The sequence below is a fragment of the Dreissena polymorpha genome, chromosome 8 (genome assembly GCF_020536995.1).
Source record: "Dreissena polymorpha isolate Duluth1 chromosome 8, UMN_Dpol_1.0, whole genome shotgun sequence".
Lineage (NCBI taxonomy): Eukaryota > Metazoa > Mollusca > Bivalvia > Myida > Dreissenidae > Dreissena > Dreissena polymorpha.
In genome coordinates, this window is record NC_068362.1 from 7,548,759 (window position 1) to 7,573,266 (window position 24,508).

The window sequence follows — 24,508 nt, forward strand, 5'->3', positions numbered from 1 at the left end:
AACGTTATTTCATTGGATTTATTGTGTTTAAAACGATACATACAATGAGTAATTATAAAACAGCAAAATCCACCCACACTTGTTTGACTTTAGTTCATTTGTATCGCTATCAGCGTTTTGGCCCAATTAACGTAGTGATGTATAGTGTGCCAAAACAAAACCGTGTCCACCCCATTTCGCTCTTAATCAAGAACAATCGAGTCAGAAGTGTGCATCTATGGAATATTGTCCTTGTACAATACACTTGCGTATAATTGCACACTTATACCTTGCCCATAAATGCAGTGATAATTTAACGTGAATCTAGGTATGTATCTTTTAACGTTTATGCAATATTCATGTATTCATAAACATTTGGACGTGACTGTTAATTATCCAATCTATTCATCGGAATATTCAATATTAAAATGGACGAGGTGGGCTAATATCATGTTGAATTATTTGTGGTTTTGGTTTCGATGTACCTTACTGAAAGTATGTTTGGTTTATGCACTGGGATATCTGTATTTCTTGGTTATGACATCTATATCTAACTTACACTTGGAAACTGCAAAACTAGTCACACAAATCCGTACAAAAACAACAAGTCATACACATTATTCAGTCTCATTCATTCACTGGAAATGCGAATATTCAAACATTTTGCCGAAGAAAAAACAAGAGATGTTTATTCTCTAAAGTAACAACGCATTTCCCTTCAATAAACCGTATCATTTCATCATTAAAAGATGTTAATTACAAAAATGTAATATCCATTGGTATTTGGAGAGTCGTCGCCTAAACAAGTAGTCCATGTTGACAGTATAGCCCATGGTACAGATTGGATGACGTACCCATTGCGTCCAGTATCGGACAACCATTTATAGACACTGTAGATACTTCAAACTAAAATTAAAGTTCTGACACGTTCATTACATTTTGTATATACCTATAACGTACAATTTATAAACTCGTACGTGATAAATATTTACTTGTTATATCTTTCGGACACTTTTAATTGAGCGTAAAATACATAATTAATTCCTATTCAGTGACATATGCAGTTTATAAAGGTGATACATCGCAATATTTTTTTATGAAATGATTTGAGAGGTGTTGACCTCCTTTAATCGTTGTTCTATTCGTCAGAAGCATTATGAAGATACCAAATTATATCTTTAAGATATTGCCCTGATTGCGTTCAAACTTTGAAAATCAATATCAACTGTCAGAGGCGCTTACCACGCTCACACGTTTTGAAATGTATCGACGTAAAGTTGTACATCTCTTTATTTGAGGCTCTTTTTCGGATAGCAGCAGTTTCATAAAAAGCACAATTTTGATGATCGAAAACAATTTTCTACTTTTTATTGTAAGGCCACAGATAGGATACCAAGCAAATGTACAAATATTTATGCTTTATTTGCTTTTTCAATCTGTTTAACGTAGACGGAACTGTATACATGGTTTACATGCCACATGATGTTTCTTTAAATATGTATCAAACACATCTCCCAAAAAATCAGCGAGTAAGGACTAAGACAATTAGTATAATGAAATATCACGTGCATTGTACATATCTTATATCATTCAAACAATTTGATCCCTTCGGTAAAAATATGCTATATTGCTTTCATGTTCATAATTGTTTGTCTTTGTGTTTTTTTAATCGACACCGGTCTTCTTACTACCCATATTGAAAGCATCTGCTCGAATAAGAGGTATTACTATTGTATTTCTTCATTTATTGTTTATTTTTATATCACCCCTTTAAACAATGAAGTTTATTCATTTTGTTTAATTTATGGTTTGTAACTTGTGACAAAATTATGTAAAAAAAACAACCTTTAAACGCATATTAAAGATGTGTACGTGTGACATTAACTTGCCTATGTATTGATTTAGGTACTGTAAATGTAGAGTTTAGAGGCGTGATATGTCACCCGGTAATAATTGGGGTATATCCGTTATTTACACGCATTATCTTCCGTCACTTATTTGTATATTGTCGATTGACAATTTTAAACATTGTCATGGTTTCAAGTAAAAATCAACTTTTAATACTACCTGTCATCGACCGAAAGATATTTAATGCGTGCGATCGAGAATTTGGACATTAGTATGTACATGCCTTAAATATCGTGTAATATACGTTGTTCATTCTAAAGCTTTCGCAGGTTCAAATTGCGATGAAGGCAAGAAGCATTGTTGAATTTGTGTTCTGTATATGAATACTGTTGCAGATTATTCCAAATATTATAGTTTCTGAAAGTACATTTAATGCCATTTTCCAAAAAGTCACAAATCTGTGGACATGTAGCTTTAACTTAATGTGCATGACCAAGATTGCTTTTCGTGATCCAGTGTAGGAAAGGTTAATAACAAGCTCAATTAAACAATATGTTTACATAATTTATATATTCTTCCAAACTGAAAGAGTGTTAATATTATCGTTACTGCATGCATTCACCATTGAATAAAATCACGTCATCCACCATTTATAAATGTTTACAATGAACACATGTTTCACGATCGTCATATCGCGATTTACGAGGGCTATGCACTATTCACACTTATTTAAGCTCAGTACAAATGTGATAGATTAAAAAACAATATTTAGGATAAAGGCAAAGTTAATTGCATCTTGTATCGTGCAGTCATATGCGGTATCCTGTTCATTACTGTATTGGGATAAGGAAATTTATAAAGTAAAATCCTTAACACACTGCTGATTTGGTGTGTGTTTCCCAAATTGTCATCTTAAAACATTTATAAAAAGATCTGGTTTATCACTCATCAGTTGATGCGCGTTTTTCGTGTAAGTAATTAAACATCAAATAAAAGATAAACAATTTTTTTTTTGGTTTATAACCTACCCAAGAATGTTTTACGTTAGTTCGCCGCTGTCAAGTTATAATCGCAAATGAATGTTAGATTTCCAAAACTGTTACGATCGGGTTTACACTTAAATCAGTAGAGACCGATTGGTCATTGTCGGCTCAGGTATTTTCCGTAACCGGGATATATTTGTAGTATTCAAAAGAGTACCCGGGGTACTTTTAAGTAGTACCTGAGCCAACAGCGACTAAATGAGATAGCCACGTTTCGTGTTTGACGGCCCGGATACTACTTACAAGTTCCCCGGTCCCCGGGTACTCTTCAGTATAGTGCAAAATAACCGGTGCTTAAAAGAGTATCCGTTTTACTATAATAGTATAAAGTAGTACCTGAGCCGACAATGACCAATTTAGCGTTAGTTAGGCACGAAAACCTCCAAACGTTTTGCCAAAATCACTTAGGGGCAACACAAGTACCATCATATCAAAACAGTTAATGAACAACACAGTTCCTAAGTGTGTTATATATTCCATACGCATTGCCAATTGGCGTTGAAGTAAACAAACACTTCGGAGTCAACTTGGAAAACCAGCGCTGTTTCTTTGAATTTTAAAGTATTTCTACTCTTTTTGAACGATAAACGACCCCAAAATAATAGGATAAATAGAATATTATGTGAGTTAAGAATAAAGATCAAGTTTATCATGCTCGGCACGAACCATGTTAGCGCTCGGCAAGCCTCGCGCTACATCGGTTCTAAGCCTCGCATGATAAACTTGATCTTTATCCAAAACTCACATAATATTCTCTATATATATTGGGTCCCATGTATATTGATATACAATTTAACAGCTAGTCGAATCTTAGAATAAAACAGATTTTAAATACAGACCCGTCAATTAATTACCACACCTTAGGTCAATATACAAATACTTTTTTAATAAATTAATATATTTATTTCTAAATCTGATCATGTTAGTTTGTTTTCAGAGTCAGGTCGAAAGTCCGATCTTGTGGAGATTCGTATTATGGTGACACAGTTTGGATACAACGTGGAAATCGGACGGCGGCGCGTTGAGAAGTACAAGGAGTTTGATAGGCTGTTTTATTTAACTTTCAAATGTAAAATGCAAGAGGGAGTAACCGTCGTTTCGTATATTGACTTACAAACCGTAGTAATGTCCCTTTACTTAATTATAAATAGATTGTGTGTATTTTTTTTTGTTTCTGCGTGAACTAAATATCATGTGAGGTTAAAAAAGGAAATTTATTCAAATAAATTTTTCGTCAATCGAAACAACCGTTAATTTAGACTTTTTTTGTTGACAAGTGAAGGATTATATAATAAATATATTACACAAACATACGTTAGTATACGGTTATTAATTACTTAATGAATACATGTAAATACTTCCTGTATTGTTGTACGAATAACGAAAGTTCACTGACATTATTTAACTTATACGGCGAGTTCGTGTGAAGAACATTTCAACAACCATATTAAACTGTGTTTACTAAATTAAACGTCGAAATCGTTTGTTTTCAATGGAATGTGTTAACTGGAATTTCCAGAGACAATTACTATTACTAAACCGTATTTGTTTGCTATAAAAAAGAAAGTTTGTTGGAAATACCAGTTCGTGCTTGGTCAAGACACGACGAAACATAGTACGATGGAAATACCAGTTCTCGCTTGGCCAAGACACGACTAAACATAGTACGACTTTGATGAATTAACAAAGATATTTCACTAATGTTAACCATGTCAAACATGACGTAGATTTTTGTTGAAAAAAACATAAAATATTGTGTGTCAATAGCTTAGTTAGTTACACAAGTGAGTATCAGTTGGTAATGAACATGGCAGACAGACACACGGATTTAGATTCAAATGTTGAACCAGACGAATGCCCTTCAAAGATTGACTTGTGTCGCACCTTGCCGGCTTCACAACTGTATTCAAAAGTTGGCGTTGCTGTTAGTGATGAATGCGGGGAACATTTATACAAACAAGCAACACTCGCGGAAATCGGAAGTTGCCAAGATAAAGAACTAAACCAACCGAACCAACACACAAATGGCGTTGCCGTTAGGGATGAACGCGGGAAACATATGCACGAGCAATTTCAACTTGTTGAAGTAGAAAGTTGCAAAGATAAAGAACCACACGGCCAGAAAGAGAATGTTCAAGAAACAAAAGAAATCGCACAGAGATTAAGTGATATCTGCTTACATGAACAAGCAATTGAACACGGCACCGAGACACTCAATGCTGAACGCACTGGTGATATAGAGAAACATATCATTGATGATTTTACCTATACATGCATCGATGCAGAAGGTGATACGCCGCTGCATTTGGCAATAATATGTTTATTTACAATAGAACAAATATATTGCATAATAAACACGATTCTGAAAAGATTCCCTGATCATGATGTATTGAATCATCAAAACGACAAGTACAGACAGACGCCCCTACATCTGGCCGTGCATACAGGACGGACTGATATCGTGCGTTGTCTATTAGGGTTGGGAGCGCAGACGACACTTCAAGACAGTCAACTACGCACACCTGCACACATTGCATGTTTGAAAGGCGACAGAGCGAGTCTTAACGCTCTTCTTGAAGCAGATGATAATGAACCAACGCGTTGTGTAAGTTTTTACGACAACCAAGGCCAAACGTGTCTTCATACTGCTGTTCTGAACCGTAAATGTGAGCTAGTGCATATTCTTTTAGACCACGGGGCAGACATTAACGCTCCTGAAAGGAGGAGTGGCCGAACCGTTCTACACTTTGCTGCAGAGGCCGGGGATATTCGAATGGTTAGTTTGCTTTTGGCAAACGAAGGGCTCGAACTGGATGCGCTTACCTTTTCAGGTTATACTGCGTTACAGCTGGCAATCGGGAGGCCAAAATCAATGTCAGAGGTCATCGCACTTTTGAGGCCTTTTTACCCAGCCGACGAAAATCTTACCATGCTAGATGCAGACGATTAAAAGAGGATGACAATCAGAGGTATTAATGTACTTTGCTTTAAAGTGATTCATGTCCTTTGCAGCTGATTTGACTGAAATATTTTTAACTTAAATAAGTATGCAGTTTAATCTCTTACATAAATTATATGTATGTAAATATTATTGGTTATGTGTCAATAGTGAGATTTATCAAGTGTGTTCTAGTTGTGGTTTCGTGCTTTACTGATAACATTATTATTATTATCAGTTTTCGTCAGAGTGTTTTTTTTTACACTGGCGTGTGCGCTAACTAGAACAAGTATGCCCCTAAAATAAGAGTCAATTTCCTTTTCAATTGGCATACTAATTGAAATATACTCAAAGATAGTTCTTGTTGTTTTTCAGATTATGGGCATGCTGTGTAACGTTATCAGATATTGAGACAAATGGCTGGCTACTGTGGTTCTAGACGCTAATGAGATTAAGCATCAGATCAGCATGATGTACCGTAATAATGTGGTATAACGTGCGTAGTTATCTTGCAAGTTGACATATGGCACAAGTGTTCAAACTCATGTGCCATATATACTTGTTTTTATTAATGTGTGTTGTGATAGGTTAAACATTTAAGTTGGCAATCAATGGTGCTTGTTCGATTCAACTGTTATTAAATGAACGATGGGTAGATTGATCTCAGAGTATGTATTGCCGAACAATATACTTAAGAAATGACGGTAAATGGTTACACAATATATTTATCCCAGGGTTAGCAGGTACATTGCAATTGTTTTTGCAACCGAATTGGTTTGTTTTTGTTTATTCATAAATTGTTTCCACTCGGAACTCAGTGTGCAGTTTGTTGTGAATAGCAAACGAGCATGTAAACATTTCAGACTGTTATTTAAAGTGAAATTTTAGGATATTAAACTACTAGCAAAACTATGTACAAAAGGCAAATATTGTGTTTAAAAATAAATTAAGTAAAGTCTTTTAAAATAAACTGCTCCAATTGTTTGATATCTAAAGTTATACAGATCCCTTTCATTATTTTGTCTTTCCAAGTTAAATTCAATTGGGAAATATTAAAGGAAATATCACAATGGCAAACACTTTTTATAAGAATTATTGTATTACGACGAACTAAATGTTTGAAAGAAAGGACTGCTCAAGACTGGATGGATGGGCTTAATGAAATATTGTGTGTGTATTATGGTTTTTGGAACATTGTATATGTGACGACATCTTTCAAATGTTTTAACATGGTTAGCACAGGGCTTCACCAATGCTGGAGTGCTATGATTTTAACCCTTTGCATGCTGGGAAATTTGTCGCCTGCAAAAATGTCGTCTGCTGAATTTCTAAAATTAGCATTTTCTTCGATTTTTTTCAAAGAATACTATCAGAATAGCAAACAGTTTGGATCCAGATGAGACGCCACGTTCTGTGGCGTCTCATCTGGATCCAAACTGTTTGCAAAGGCATTCAAAATTCGGTTCCAGCACTGTAAGGGTTCAACTAAACCATGCATGATAATAGAGTTTCAACTGCGGTCTGCGTATACTCTATTTAAGCAATCTACTTTAAAATAGATATATGTATTCGTTTACGTTCGGTACATGGGTTTAAACTTAACGGGACGTATAACATCAATCAGTTATTTATGATAGATTATTTTGTTTTCAATAAAAAGACGCTCATTAAATCACATCACAACATGAACAAATACTCTTGTTAAACAATCGAAACTTATAACATATTTTCCTAATGGACAATATTAATGGACATGTAGCATGTATAGATAGAACGGTAGTAAGTTACAGTGATAATGTTGTTTTGTTTTACAATACTTACAGCATGAATTTTAAAATTCCATAACAGTTTTAAATTTATTTTATATGTATGACTTGAATAGTATTTTTTTCTTCTTTTTTTAACTTGAATTTAACATCAAACTCTTCTAAAAGTTGAAATAAGTGCGCAAAGGTCTTTCTTAAATTGTTTATTACATTGTACTTGTTTAATTGTTTTCTAAAGCTTATACAAACAACCATGTAAATCAATCCTGTGCAGTGTTTTTTTTGGATGAAAAATTTGGCGTTATTCGGCCCCATTCTCCCATCTCTAGAGTATATATTTCCCCCCCAAATATTTGAAAAATTCCCCTCTCGTAAGTGTAATTCAATTTTAATCAATACCACATTAAGATAATTCACAGAAAAGCCAAGAAAGTTGATGTTGAACATGAACAAAACATGAAAAAGAGTTGGAATAATGTTTTTCTCTCTATGTATGGTGAATTATAGTGTTAAAACTTGATTTAAGTTGTACTGTTACTTGTAATGCATTGAGATTTCCCTCTTTTCCCCCTTTTTGGCTTTTAAGCTCGAATTCCCCCCCCCCTCAGGGGACCCGACCCCTTTCCACCAAAACTGAAAAAACACTGTTGTGCACACTAAAAACAAACTGTATCTGTACAAACGTGCATTATTATCGTTGATAATATTATTTATATGTACGTGTAAACGATTTTGATGTTAAGTATGTGCAAGTTGCATGAATATTTAATGTATTTTATGTGCAAGGTGCATATATATTTGTTTTAATTTATGTGCACGTGCATACATATTTGTTTTTATTTATGTGCACGTGCATACATATTTAATGTTATTTATGTGGACATTGCATACATATTTAATGTTATTTATGTGGACGTTGCATACATATTTGATGTTGTTTATGTAGACGTTGCATACATGTTTGATGTTATTTATGTGCACGTTGCATACATATTTGATGTTATTTATGTGAACGTTTCATACATATTTGATGTTATTTATGTGCAAGTTGTATACATATTTAATGTTATTTATGTGGACGTTGCATACATATTTGATGTTATTTATGTGCACGTTGTATACATATTTGATGTAATTTATGTGCACGTTGCATACATATTTGATGTCATTTATATGCACGTTGCATACATATTTGATGTTATTTATGTGCACGTTGCACACATATTGGGTTACAGCATGCCTGCGATTTTAGAACATATGAAAACAAACATATTGTATGTGAGAATTCATTTACAGTTTGATTTAAAATTTTAATGTTAACATGTACGTAATATTTTAATTGATTAATCTTGATTGATATCTTTATTATTTATTGTATTTGATGAGGTACATTTTTCTTTTTGTATTATAATTTCGTGCGTTATTTCTACAGTCCAGAAACGAATATTTTATGCAGTTTTCATGATTTAGGAATACGACAGCAATACATATATCTCTAGAGAAAGATTACAGAAGAAATATATTGTTTAGATATTTATATTTATGTTTTGTAAATACTCTCCTTCAGGTGTTACAATTCGTCGGCAACAAGTTATCATTATTATAAAACTTACGGTAATCGCCCGTCCGTCCATCCGTCAGCACTACTAAAATAACTCAAAAATACGTTAACTGCAGTCATTTGACTTGTTTAATGAAATGCCAGTTATTGCATGATTTTGCATAATCTTTAATTTATTTAGACAGCATGTTATTGCAAAAGTTGTTTTACATCAAAAGTAAAACGTCTGAAGACAGTTCAAATGAAAAGTCTTGAGTCTTAATACTGAGGATTTAATGGATATGGGTTTACTATGAAGCGATACACATTCCTCGATTCAGTGCAACATTGCCAAAGCCTTGTTTACGAAATTCATATCGCGATACAACTTTGTAAAATCGATCGAAGACAAGTTTAACCGAAACTTACGAAAATGAGTAATATGTAACTGATTCGTACATGTATACAGTAGTGTAAATAGGCGTGGTGGACCGATTTCACGGTATGAGATACCAGGTTTCCTTGGATACCGATGCAATGGATATTTACTTAGGAATTTAAGAAATTCTTACGTTACGTAATCTATTATTATTGTCATGTAATAATATTACTTTTTATACGTTTAAGTTAGTTTAATGTATTATCGCGTGCTCACTATTTAACCCATTTATGCCTAGCGTCTAGAAAAAAAGCCTTGGCAAACAGCGTAGACCCAGATGAGACGCCGCAGCTCAGGGTATTCGCTGTATGATTAAAGGAATTTCTGTAAGAAACATTCTAAATATAAAAACATATACAATACATCCCTAACTTTGGAAATAAATTGATCTAATTTAGAAAGATGGGAGAGTCCACTAGGCATAAATGGGTTAATAACACAAGGACCATATGACGCATTGTGGCGCATGAGACACATGTTTAAAATAATGTTTTGATTTTAGTATTCCAACATTTTATGTTAGCACTTTTTTTCTGATTTATTTAATGACTTTATGATAATTCAATATCAAATAAGAACATTTTATCGAAAACAGATAGGACAGTTTAATCATTGATTTGTAAACATGGAAGCAGTCAACACTTAGTTGTCAGCAATATATGCAATCTTTTAAAAGTTATGTATTTGAAGATATATATTTTAAATTTAATTGGGCATTTCTTTGAAATTATAACCAACATTGTGCCATAAAATGTGTACGTTGGCATAGTATTCAGTCTATTCAATGTGTTTGTTTATGTCAGTATACCACTTAATCTCAAAATGGATCTATTGAGGTTAATATACTCCTTCTTTATCAAAGATCTTAAGAAAAATCTAAGTTGGGACTGAAGCTTTTGTCTGAAAGTGGCATAAATACGGCACTATTATTTCATTAAAAAAATATAATATGTTAATTATGCTTTATTGAACGTCTCCTTAAAGGGGCCTTTTCACAGATTTTGGCATGTTTTGAAGTTTGTCATTAAATGCTTTATATTGATAAATGTAAACATTAAATTTTAAAAGCTCCAGTAAAAAAAACAAAAATAAAATTTAAAAAAGGAAAAAAAGTAGCCCGCAGCAGGGCTCGAACCAGTGACCCCCGGAATCCTGAAGTAAAAATGCATTAGCCAACTGAGCTATCCTGCCAAGCATACGTAACATGCGTATTTTTAACGTTATATAAGCAATCTTCGTAGTTTCACAAATTTAAACGACAACAACAGAACTCTCCAAATTATTCAATCGTTTCGCGTTGCAACGCTTTATAATTTTTAGGTTTTTAAATCGTCAAAAGATGCATATAATGGCTATATTAGACCATGGCAAATGTTCAGTAATACTGTTTCCTCACAAATATCATAACTAAACCGAAAATTTGCGAATTTGAAACAATTTTTTTTCAATTTTGTCAATTTACCAAACCGTGAAAAGATCCCTTTAACGCATGTTTCGTTTTTATGAGCTCTCACTTAACTATTTGTTTTATAATTAAAACAAGAAATATCTTTAAAAAGATATACGGCATTGATGTTGTAATGTTTGCGACCAGTGAAAGGAGATGGAATGAAGCGACCATGTTATTTAATGAAGGTAGTGAGTGATAATAAGATAATATAGTTTAATGTATTAACAAATAAAAATGAAGAACAAGAAGAGGTGAAAATTTTTGTGTATTTTTGTCAATAAGTATTGTAATGACTAGAAGTACATATCTGGCGTAAATTTACGACATAATTTACGCACTGCGTTAATTTACGCTGTTTAGTGAAACGCGTTTTTGAGAACAAGATTTGCGTACGCAAATATTTACGGAAATTATTTGCGTACGCAGCTTAGTGAAACGCACTCTAGGTTTTCATAATTGAACGAGTTATAGATTAGTTTCAATAGGAAAAGAAAACATATTCGCCACTGAAAAACTATGAACATAATGTTGGAATGAAATAAAAGATATTGTGTTTTAATGTGTACAGATGTTAGTAGAATGTAAACATAAAAGACTCAATATTGCAAGCATCATAGTGATATGAATTTTTTGCAGAAAAACAGAACTTTTTATTAAAAAAATCAACAAAACAAAGTACAAAGAAATATATTTACACTAATAAACGCAAATATGGATTGTAATAAATCAAAGACAGATATATTTCCAACACCTATATATTTCCTTAGCATCGCGGGCTACCGCCCCCAAACCCCCGCTTTGTCGATAGTGGTAAACAACTGCGTACCCGCAAAGTGCAATCTAGCCTAGTTTTTGATTCGTTTAATTGTAGAGACATGTGATTAATGCTATACTGCTTCGTAAACTAAGGAGAAACGTTTCGATGTAATGTTTAGAGGATGTTTTGTATCATGACAGTTTTTAATTTATTGTAATTTACATGTAATTTACAATATATTCATATTTCAGTTCAAATGATATGCATCCATTGTTTTAGTCTGGGAACCAGACTACCAATGTTTACGGGGATTTTTGTATTATTAGCCAATGCACAAGTCGGGTTTATTCAGTTCGGACCTATCATGAATGAAGGTCATCTAAGGTCAAAAGTGACGTTAAACAGCTACGCCGAAAAAAATGTCCCAAAGACACATTAAGGAGGCCGGGTTGGAATATCATTTGTAGTAGGTAAACCGTGACGTCTGAATTGCACTGGAAGAAACTCCATACGCATGCGCACGTTGTGAATAAGACAATAAGGGAACGTAAACTAATGTCAATCCTTGAATTGACTTACTAAGGCTATACAATGTAGTAAGGAAAATTGGATTCCTACAGCAATGTATGTTATCTTTTACATAAATTCACTTAACTGCAACATATGCATTCTTTTAATCAATATATATTATAATACAAAACGAAGTAGTTGATAGGAACAATTTTGAACAAAGTCAGAAAAAATAAAAGGCCACGTGGGTTTGAACATGACTCAGGAGCCGTAGGAATTTATGATAGTAAATATCACAGGTGGTTAGCGTGTGGCTATGATATTAATTAGTGAAAACATCATTGTGAATGGTAAATAATCAAATTATAACGAACAATCAATTTTTCTGAAGAAAAAAAATCACTATCAAATAAATTTATTACAAGGTATTCAACTCAAAATCACCCTAAAACGGGATGCATCGCTTTAAACAGCCATAACTTCATCAACTGTACAGAAAAATAGATGTTTCGTTATAATTTGATTATTTATCATTCAAAATGATGTTTTCACTAATTAATATATCATAGCATCACGCTTACCAACTGTGGTTTGTATTTCAAGATTTAAATGACAACATAGAAGTAGTTAAGTGTTATATTTTTACAATTTTACTCGATTCCAGAACTGGAACTTATAAATTCGCTGAAACGACATGTTATAACACATCCCTTATTATCATTTATAACACATCGTGTACCTATGAATACAAACGTTATATTTTACATTGACAAACCCCTAAAATGTATATAAAAATCAGCACTGCAATCAAATGCAGACGTCGAAGTTTAAGCTCCATCTCTTCATTATTTTTTCTTCCAAATTTTCGAAAGTTACATTCACTAATATTATGCTTTTATTACTGGTATTTTATGGAAAGCATTTGATTAGAACAAGAATTTCTCTCCTGATGGAGTTTCATCGTCTGTTATATTGCAACACAATATCACACAAGCGAAGGGTGGGTGTACTTTGAACCATCTGCCCAGCATTCGAATAGCAATCATGTTTTGATAATCTCGCCTTTTACTCAGCACGTTGAAGCTTTCCAACTTTATAAATAAAAAAACTGAATAAGTTTTGCAAGTTCCCGCCTTTTTAAAGTCCATACACTTTACCCATAAATAACTTGCAATAAAAATACTATAATGTATCTTCAAAATAGCCTTCATTTACTAAAGATACTATTACGTCAGTAGATGAATGCTATTAATAAGTACATTATTTACATTTAATCTAAAGCGGGTAAGCAATTTAAACTATAAAGTGGGTGTCTCTTTGAGAAATCACATGCGCCTGTTACAATACAAACTTTGTGATCTCCGCTTGGGGAATGGGCCATTTAGTTTAAGTGCGTTAAGACGTCACAGCGATCTATAAATTGAACAAGTTAATTTATGAATGGCATACCACGCATGGCGTATTATCGTTTCGATAGTATTGGAAATGCTGAGTGCGCATGTACGAAGGTTTCTTACAGGAACATCACGCTCTTTAAAAAGAAATCGCAGACGAGAAGTGATGAGCCTTTTGGGGGCGAAGGCCATATGGGAGACAATCCCGGTGCACTCGATAAAAAAACAAAAACAAAAACAAAAGAAGTGATGAGCATTCCGCCTAAAATAACCAGGACCGAACCAAATAAAATAAGGGAGTGAAACAAGCGCACACCTTTACATTAATTTAATAATCAAAACGTATTTTTTGCGAACTTAAACTCCCAAGTGAAACAAAAGGTATGTGGATTTATTTCTCCTTTTTTTCCAGTCGTATATTGTCATATTTATCTTTTTTTCGTATTTTTTTTTCATGGCATGGTTAATTTGAAAGAAGCGGTCTAATACTATTAACATATTTATAAATTGTGCACATAAAATATTACTCACCAAATTAAACATTTTTTAGCAATTAAATAAGTGAACTTATATTACTTTGGTTAAATTTAAGTATTCATGGCAAAATCTGTGAAAAGGCCCCTTTAAGGTGTGTTATCACATAAATTTAGCACATAATTTTCTTCCTGTTTTAGTTTCGATTTATGTAAACGCCGGGAGTTATTATTTAAGGCAAACAGGGTAAGGTTTAATATTTAACATAATAAAGAGCGTTTTATAATTTATAGTTTGCATCTGAAGAAAACGTTGTTTTTTTTTTCAGGTTTATACCACGGGAAAGATTATTATTCAGACATTGTTAAGAGGATCTAACTTCAATGGAAAACAATACGAAAATCAAATATGCATACTGCCGTCCTACTTTTAGCGTAAGACTGTATTACATTTTGTTATAAGTTAATTTTACAGGTTACTTGCAGGGAGATGGCACAAGCTTGAAAAAAATACCGTTTCAATACAGAAAATGCAAACTCGGTACATAACGTTTTCGAGGACGAATTTCAGTTTTTACTTGAATGTCCAATGTTTATGTATTTACGTAAGAAGTATATAAATTAATATTACTGGAGTACACAAACATGATCAAGTTAATTGACCTTTTACAGACTAACATTGAAAAAACTGTACGAAATCTATGTTTTTTTGTTTTTAAAGCTTTTAAATTGAGAGCTGACTTATGTTATCAATAGTTTCTCTCCATGTACTTACATTTATTTATCTATGTAATATAAAGATACAAAAACGTATTAAGTGTATTCAAATTGTTTGTATTAAGACTTCTTTGTACGTCATTGACCATCTGTATATATACTTTCTTGTAAAATGTGTGTACTCAATGGCTTAAAGCCTAATGAATGTTGAAATAAACTCATAAACTCATATAGCAAGCACATCATTTTCTTCCTGTTTCGGTTATTGATACGACGGAAGTTTTTAGTAGTATATATAGTAGTATTTGAAGGCAAACAGGGTAAGGCATAAATATTACAGAATAAAGAGCGTTTTATTATTTTTATAGTTTGCATCTGAATGAAACGTTTTTTTCCAGGTTTATACCACGGGATAGATTATTATTCAGATATTGTAAAGAGGATCTAACTTCAAGGGAAAACCAGACGAAAATCAAATATGCATACTGCCGTCCTACTTTTAGCGTAAGACTGTATGACATTTTTCGATTTTGTTATAAGTTAATGTTACAGGTATACTTCTAAAATGTTGGTTAGAGTCGTTTGATATTGGTATAATTTGTATACGCTTTTGTTTCTCTGTTGGCCTTTTCTATATTTTCGAAACATAATCAATCATGTTCTTGTAAGAGTTGTTTGATAATTATTGGTATAAGTTGTACATGGTTTTATTTCTGTGTTTGCTTTTTCTATATATTTGAGTGAAGCTTAACCTGTTACAAAATATTTGCCACGGTGATCGTTAAATCTTTATATGCTAAAACAAATTTATTCAATATAGAGTAAGTTTTTTCCCCATGCATAGTTCATTATTCTTTATTCGAAAAAAGATAAAGGAACAGTTCCTTATTACTATTAATGCTTTAAAAAAAGAATTATGGAAAGTGTCGTCACTGATAAGCCCCTGCGGACTGCACAGGCTAATCTGGATCTTTACTTTACGCAAATGCATTAAACCCCCTTTTCACAAAGCACAGCCCATATGTGTATTGTGAAATAAAATTAACATGACTTTTTTAAGCGATTGGTTGACTAGTTCGTTAATCTGGGGGTATATGCGCATTGTTTTCCCGCTTTGCACAGTATCAAAATCGAGAAACGCAAAAAAATGTAGGTTCGGCATTTTAAATTGGGACCATCGAAAACAAGGACACGACGAATACAAAGCGTTTGCAAAATCTAAGATACAATCAGCTTCAAGTACGTTGACATGTTGACGACATTTGTGTTAACAATTGCATTAGCAGTGTCGTCCGTCTCTGTGAAGGTTGCTATGGTTAAATTATGTTGATGTTGCGCCACCATTTATCTTTATATTGCTATGGCTAGCTACGTGTTTATTTTATGTTTAAAAATGATAGGTTTAAATAAGCCTTCTATTGTTGCCAATATTTTCATCAAAAACTATTTTTGAAAAAATGATCTTTATTTAATGAGGTGTTTAATCTTATTCCCTTCAAGCCACGCTCTTTTTATAACGGTTTTCTGTAGATATATGTGTCTTGTTCTGAGAAAACTGGGCTTAATTCATGTGCGTAAAGTGTCGAACCTGATTAGCCTGTGCAGTCCGCACAGGCTAATCAGGGACGACACTTTCCGCTTTAATGGTATTTTTAGTTTCAAGGAAGTCCCTCCTTACCGAAAATCAAGTTAAGGCGGAAAGTGTCGTCCCTGATTAGCCTGAGCGGACTGCACAAACTAATCTGGGACAACACTTTACGCACATGCATTATGACCAGCTTTCACAGAACAAGACACATATAACGAGCCACGTTCTGGAAAAAAACGCGGCTAAATGCATGTGCTTGGAGTGTCGCCCCAGATAAGCTTGTGCAATCCGGACAGGTTTATCAGCGACTACATTTTCCTCATTTACCGTATTTTTCGTTTAAAGGAAATCTCTTTTTAGCGAAAAGTGTCGTCCCTGATTGGCCTGTGTCATTTATGTTAGGAATGTAGTGATCATACAAGCAGATTTTATCTTAGATTAATATTCAATCGGAACTAAAACTTGTAGAAAGATCTTTGAAATAAAGGGCACTGTCAGCATTTTAGTAGTATATCAAATAAAATTCAATTTTGAACTGTTCACCATGCATAAACTTTAAATTATGCAAAGAAAATAAGAGGCCACCTCCGCGCAGAAATTTGACTGGTTCCGAGAATCACAGGTGGTTAGCTTGTGGCTATTAATTAGTGAAAACATCAATATGAATGAAAAATATTCAATAAATAACGAAAAATCTACTTTTCTGAAAACAAAATCATCAATTCAACCTTTGAATATATAGAATGTTCACGATTTTACGTAAACATGTTTAAACATAAAAATAACCGAACAAAGAAGTCCGAAAGTATACAATTATTGTTTATATCAGAATACATACACTTTTTACTTACATGTCGCCTAATATATCATAAGCTGTATTTGTTATTATTTGCAATTATTATTTTGACAAATTTAGATATTTTTTTTACAAACTTGTCCGTTTGGGCCCATTTCTTATGACATAGCCCCTCCCCCTTTAAGTAAAAAATAAAGTCAACATTTTTCACTTAATAACCCTATAAGTATACCGTACCTGAAAGAGAATTCTTAGCTTAATAATAACATAATATGCAATTTCTTTCGCTAGTGTTTAGTCGAGTTGAACACGCACATGCGATTATAGTCTCCAATCTTTAAACATAACAATGATCTTAGCGAATACCAGGGTTTCCTTTGCAAATATCGCGAAAATGCATATTATAACGATAGGTATTCTCTGAACACATATTGACCAGTTCGTAAGATGATTTTTGAGAGTATATCTCATTTTATTTGTCTAATGTCTTATTAATTTACAACTAAACTTTCGTTTTCTTACTTAGTTCCTGCCATCTATCTGCTCAAATCTCAGCAGTTGGTTTCCGTGAACTCAGGGGAGCGATATTAGCCGCCATATGCATAGAGCTTGGATGCCCCCGCAATCAAGTTTTGTCTCGAAATTCCGCGAGCGTCAAACATAATCTGTATATGGCCAAATGTGATATTTGACTTCAAATGTAGCCTTGACCTTTAATGTAATGACGCAAACATATTATTTAATTGGACAAATTGGATATTTAGAGGATGATATTGACCTTTTAAGCGTTTTAAACGCGACTTATCGTCTTATGAGGGATTACATTTTTGTTTTCAAATTCCTTAATTTTCCGTAATACATTGAGCAGTTATAGTTGAGACAGGTGTGACCTTGATCTTTGAGGTAGGGAGACGGGTGTTACACTCGACAAAATGTCCTCATATGGTGGGAATGTGTTTAAAGTTATTTCGAACCTATATGGCAAAGTAATTGCTGAGATAGGAATATTTAACCAGACGTACAGATGGACAGACGGACAGCGCGACTACTATATGCCACCTTCTTTGAAAGTAGGCTTTACATAAATCGAAACTCAAATAAGAATTACGCACATATGGTAGACTACGCACACATGATAGACAAAAGTAAATGTAACTATCACAAATAACACTACAGTCAAAGGGGTGCAGCTACTCCAATCTTACATTCAATACACATGTTTTTCCAATAAAAAAGCTTAATTCATGAACACAGTCGTTACAATTTTTTTCAAATTTAAGTTGATGAAAAATGTCGCCTTTTGAGTGGTAACGAGCTTAAAAGTGACGATGCACAATATTCACCGCATATAAATCGCACACCCGACATCGAACGAATTAGTGCTCTGTGAGCTAAAATATAAACGATAACGTTATATCTAAAAATAATGCTTGCTTAAGTGTATTATGAATTGAAAATTAAAGTTCGAAATCTATATTAACTCTTTTAAACGTGAAAAAAATGGACACATCGGACTTTATAATGTACATTTATTTATCCGGTAATAGTCTGATCATTCCATATTTATATAAGTGTGTCATAGAATAAAGACATTCATTACCAATATAAATTGTAATGCTTTAAATCGAAAGTTGGAATTTCCATAAACAAATTGATAAAACTATAATTTAACGCTATAATATATAAAATAATTAATTTGTGTAGAATATGTCTGGATATTTTAGATAATGTATATGATATTTATGTGTTTCTAACCAGCCGGACTTATAACAAGACAAACTGCTGATCATCTTCAAAAGAGAAAATGGATAATCAAGACCCCTTTAATTCTCTTCCTTCTGTGTTGTTTGAGAACAATAACAATATCGCAAATAGCAACACAGAGGACATGAACACGCCAGTGGCAGATCCAAAGCAAGCAAATGAGATTATAGAAAATCAACTTGATTCGATTTACACTGATGGGTTTTCAAGCAGTATGTTTATACCATCTACATTTCTTTCGGACAATGGTCATATTGAACTGAGCACACAAAGTCGAACGCCCTATACTGCATCACACGACAAAACAGTGACAGAACCATGTGTAGTTCCTGATGACCCAACGGCTGATCACCAAATCAATGCAACATCAGCTTCTGATGAAGAAAATGGACAGCCACAGTCAAGTTCTGGCTCAGTCGCCTATTATACCGAGAGTCTGAGTTCCGAGGAATCGCAAGAAGAGGAAATAGACGAAAATGGCGACACCCCACTACACAAAGCCATAATTGACGGTGTCACGTTTGTGGACATGGGTGAGATACCAGCTCAGTATATCAATCACCAGAACTACCTGCGACAGACACCTCTGAATCTTGCTGTGCTGACAAATAATCCCGAAAATGTCAAGTTGCTGCTTAAATGCAATGCAGACCCAAATATACTAGATTCGAAGCTGAGATCTCCTGTTCATATAGCCTGTTCAAAAGAAAATGTCCCGTGTCTGAAGGCTTTGCTTGATTCGCAACACAAACGACCCAATCAAATGCTACGTACCCATGACAGTGAAGGGCAAAATTGCCTTCACATCGTTGTTAACAACAAAAACGCGGAACTAGCAAAGGTTCTGTTAGACCGAGGGGCAGACATCAACGCCGCTGATAGGAAAAGTGGCCGTACTGCTTTACATTTTGCGGTGGAAACTGGAAATACCGAAATGATAAGGTTCCTGCTTCAGTACCTGGAAAACAATGGGGGACTCCAATTGGATGCGCGGACGTACGCTGGTGAAACGCCGTTGAAGCTAGCTCACGGTAGAGGAAATACAGATGTCGTTGCAATCCTCGAACCATTGTACCCGGCTTCAGAAAGACGGAACCCATATGATGATTCCGACGACGATGATAGTGGTGACGAAACAAACTAGGAGTTTCAAAATGTTTTGGTAGGCATAAATAGCTAACAATGTGTACGTAAAATATTTTCAAATTACACGTACTTTATGTCCGTTGGTAAATACAAGAACGCGACTTGACAACGCAGTTCAAAGAGTATACGTTATAGTTTTGCATTACTGCTTTTTTAATTTTTAAACAACGATAAGATGTGGTCTGTTTTATTCGATCTTAATATATTTTATGATTGCTAATTTTGATCTGATATAGAACCAAGACCTAGAGTTGTTATTAAAGACAACCACTCAATTATTTACGAGTCAACAGCTCAAATAAGGGCAGTATTCTAAAATGCAATCCATTTTAATATTTTTGATATGCAATTTGGTTTTTATGTCTTGACTCTTTATCGTTTGCAATCAATGATAACAACTTTGAAAACAGTACTGGACTTGCCACGCATTTCGCGTTTTGGATCAGAGCCAAGTGTTTTGTCACAGTTAATACACGTGGTACATGCAATGTGACAATAGGTTTAGGTAAAATGACACTATTTTTAACTTAACGCGAGTGTGAAATTTATGTATATACTGCATTATTTTGTAATTGACGTGTCCTTTTTGTACATTGCAGTGTATGATATAGGTTATAACATGTGTTTACACTGCTCATTACACGAAAGATAGGATAAACAATAATTATGTAATTTCGGTTAACATTGATCAAACATTTTTTAAGAAGTTGAATCATTTACATTCAAGTCTGTTTTTATAAGAATGGTTTAATTTGAAATATATTTAAAATGCATATATTTTATAGCATATTCGTGACAATCGATATAAAATGTATTTAAGGTGAAATGATTTATAACAGTGACGTTTAAATGTGTACTCGTGTAACACTGAACATTAAAATGAATACATTTATATGGGCTCTGTGGAAATGGGGTTTTATGCCTGTGCGTAAAGTGTCGTCCCAGATTAGCCTATGCAGTCCGCACTGACTAATCAGGGGCGACACTTTCCGCCTAAACTTGATTTTGCTAAGCAGAGACTTTCTTTAAACGAAACTATCATAAAAGCAGAAAGTGTCGTCTCTGATTAGCCTGTGCGGACTCCACAGCCTAATCTGGGACGGTACTTAACGTACATGCATTAAACCCCCATTTTAACCCTTTCAGTGCGGGAACCGAATTTTGAAGGTCTTTACAAACAGTTTGGATCCTGATGAGACGCCACGTTCTTTTGCAAACAGTTTGGATCCTGATGAGACGCCGAGAATGTGGCGTCTCATCAGGATCCAAACTGTTTGCTATTCTGATAGTATTCTTTGAAAAAAATCGAAGAAAATGCTAATTTTAGAAATTCAGCAGACGACATTTTAGCTGAAGATAAATTACCCAGCATGCAAAGGGTTAACATAGCACGGCTCATATAGAAACGTTTGAAGAACTTGTCATTACTTTATAGAAACGATTGAAGTTGAAACGTTTTTAGTTTTGTTTCCCATTTACTAGTATGACAATATATCGATGTATTTTCTTTCGCAATTCTTAATTTGCTTTTCGTTTGTGTTTTGTTTCAGATAAAAAGCATGATATCAAACATTAAGACTCGGTACACACTTGTTTACACCTCTGGATGATATTGCTAGCTACATGGACTTGATAATGATACAATATTGTTGAAATACCTTCGACGATGTATCAGAACACAATATGCGTATTCATTTCTTCTTTAGATTGTATGTGATTATTTAACTGTTTGCATTATATGGCCCATTAAATAAAATGCAAAAGAAGACATATGCGAAACATTATACATTAAAATCACTAAACATTAAGAGTGGTTGTCTCGAACATTGGAAAGGGAAAGGAAATTCCATAAATGTTGACATTTGTTCCGAATATCGTGGACAATAAACATTATACACGTCAAAAGTGAGAAAGGATCTACAACCCACGACATGGTAGTTTGCGATCATGATATATGGTTGAAGATTGTTGACAAACTATACCTGCGTAGGAAACTTTTCAATCTTTATAATTAGCGTGTTTTTGTTTTCAGTTTGTACCTGTCCTAATTTAGGTATGTTGGATTGCGTTTGTAAATGCGATTGCTGAAGATTTACAATTTTGCAAATTAAGTAGTTTTCCGGATGGAATCTGCGCTTCATATTGAGTTTGAGGATAAAAAAATATACAGCTAAGAGTATGTAGATAGACCGCGCTCTGTGAAAAAGGGGTTTAAAGCATATGCGTTAAGTGTCGTCTCAGATTAGCCTGTGTAGTTCGCACAGGCTAATCAGTGCAGACTCTTTCCGCTTTTATGATATTTTTCGTCGTAAGAAAGTTTCTTTTTCGCAAAAATCAAGTTTTTGCACAGGGTTATCTGGGATCTGGCACGACACTTTACGCACATGCATTAAACCCCCTTTTCACAGAGCGCGGCCCATATGTATTGGAAACGGGTCAAGTTGTATACTGTATATAGTATTGTTATCAAGAAAAAGGCATTTGTTGTTATTATAAAATATATATAATAAGAATTTGAATATTTAACCAATAACCGAATATTTTTATAAATGCATAGTCTTGTTATTCACTACATGTACACGTTTGTGTAATGCGTTTTTTTCCGGTCTAGTGTAAGCCATCTGCATGGTATTGCCTGGTCTATACCACACATTAACCCATTTATGCCCAGTGGACTCTCCCATCCTTCTAAATTGGATCAATTTATTTCCAAAATTAGGGGTGTCAAGTATATTTATTTCTATATTTAGAAATTCATTTTCGCAAACAGCGCAGACCCAGATGAGACGCCGCATTATGCGGCGTCTCATCTGGGTATACGATGTTTGCAATGTCCTTTTTTTCAGGACGCTAGGCATAAATGGGTTAAGATAAATGTACTGTGACTAGTTTTAGACCAGGTGGAACTATATGAACATGTTAGGGTAATACAATATAATTTGAACCCGATGGCGTTTATGTCAACTAAGGCGGTATTATACCGAACAAACAAACCGTAACATATAAAAAAATTACTTGATTTTGTTCGATATTTAACCGATTTATACGATCTCAAATTACATGATAAATTCTTTCATAATTGATCAAGTACATGTAACACAAATCATATATCATGATACCATACACGTGTCGACGCATGTTTCAAAATCTTAATTGCAATACGAAAAGTCACAATTTGAAATAACATTCTGATTAACATGTTGTTATTCAAAGAATGTTACACATGTACATATAAGAGTTGTAAATTAAATAGGGTAGATTAGACAATACAATAACATAATATCAGCTGTGATGCTGTGAAATGATTGTATAAATACACCAATTAATTAAAACATTTTGTTAGTTGATGTGAGGAACTATTTTTGTATTATAGTTTTGCATTATTAGATACTTTAATGTATCAAGTTGTTTTTATAAGAAACTATCAAATTGTTTAACTGTTGTTCATATTTGTGTTTTTTTGTAAGGACGATTTCGGTTTAAATGTTGATTTTATTTTTCAGATAATAGATGAAACTCTTAAAACTGTATGTGTTCTTTTTATATTTACATATTTTTTTAATCAAACGAGTTTAGTCGAATAATGATACATGAAAGAAACAAACTCTAAGGAAGGTTAATGTTAAACGTCACCACCACCACCACCAACAACAATAAATTGTTTGTTAATATGCATTTAACTATTCTTTTAATTGATCAATTGTGTATTGGAAAATAGTGAGTTGATTAGGTGCATTTCATCCCAAAACTTTTTCAATTAGGGTATTTATTAGGTTTATTTGAAAGTGTTTTCATTATTTTTTATTTAACTCATGTTGCAGTTTTAATAATTTTGGATGTTTTGTTTTTGTTAATGCATTTGAAAGGGTTTCGTTTTGCAGGTGTGCGTTCAATTTATGTTTTCGCCTCCTTTATATTCGGTTGGTATTCAATATGTTATCTTTTACACTGTCCTAGTTATCAAAATGTGATGAGAATGGTAGAGTACTTATGGCAAGCGGTTCGACGCATAATCCCAAGAAACTAGGTTTCTCATGAGAACCTAGGTTCTCAAAATGAGAACCTAGGTTCTCAAAATGAGAACCTAGGTTCTCGCTTGAAGATTGCACATGACGTCAAGAACCCAAGTTTTCAAATGAGAACCTAGGTTTTCATGAGAACCTAGGTTCTTATTTGAAAACATAGGTTCTCATGAGAACCTAGGTTCTCATTTGAAAACCTAGGTTTTCATGAGAACCTAGGTTCTCAGAATGAGAACCTAGGTTCTCATGAGAAACCTAGTTTCTTGGGATTATGCGTCTAACTGCTTGCCATATCCGTGGTTTTCATTTGGGAACCATAGGTTCTCTGAGAACCTAGG

General features: G+C 33.7%; 2 protein-coding genes across 9 annotated transcripts; both read left to right on the forward strand.

The window, feature by feature from the left end:
- Positions 1 to 4,053: 4,053 nt before the first annotated feature.
- Positions 4,054 to 11,251, forward strand: LOC127842339 (NF-kappa-B inhibitor alpha-like). The gene is made up of 2 exons (XM_052371795.1): positions 4,054 to 5,839; positions 6,184 to 11,251. The coding sequence occupies exon 1, from the start codon at positions 4,672 to 4,674 to the stop codon at positions 5,818 to 5,820; it is 1,149 nt and encodes a 382-aa protein (XP_052227755.1). The 5' UTR covers positions 4,054 to 4,671; the 3' UTR covers positions 5,821 to 5,839; positions 6,184 to 11,251.
- A 3,095-nt stretch (positions 11,252 to 14,346) lies between these two features.
- On the forward strand, positions 14,347 to 22,698 carry LOC127842341 (NF-kappa-B inhibitor alpha-like). Of its 8 annotated transcripts, none has more exons than XM_052371798.1 (5): positions 14,367 to 14,384; positions 14,467 to 14,572; positions 15,253 to 15,366; positions 18,997 to 20,164; positions 21,699 to 22,698. In XM_052371798.1, exon 4 carries the CDS (start codon positions 19,043 to 19,045, stop codon positions 20,144 to 20,146), a length of 1,104 nt encoding a protein of 367 aa, XP_052227758.1. In that variant the 5' UTR covers positions 14,367 to 14,384; positions 14,467 to 14,572; positions 15,253 to 15,366; positions 18,997 to 19,042; the 3' UTR covers positions 20,147 to 20,164; positions 21,699 to 22,698. The 8 variants fall into 8 exon arrangements, with proteins under 8 accessions (XP_052227760.1, XP_052227764.1, XP_052227758.1 ...); XM_052371797.1 differs by having other exon boundaries at positions 15,253 to 15,358; XM_052371800.1 differs by lacking the exon at positions 14,467 to 14,572 and having other exon boundaries at positions 14,347 to 14,384; positions 15,253 to 15,358.
- Positions 22,699 to 24,508: the final 1,810 nt, after the last annotated feature.

Coding starts and splice junctions, on each gene's coding strand:
- LOC127842339 (XM_052371795.1), top strand. CDS start 4,672: ATGAACATGGCAGACAGACACACGGATTTAGATTCAAATGTTGAACCA.
- LOC127842341 (XM_052371800.1), top strand. CDS start 19,043: ATGGATAATCAAGACCCCTTTAATTCTCTTCCTTCTGTGTTGTTTGAG.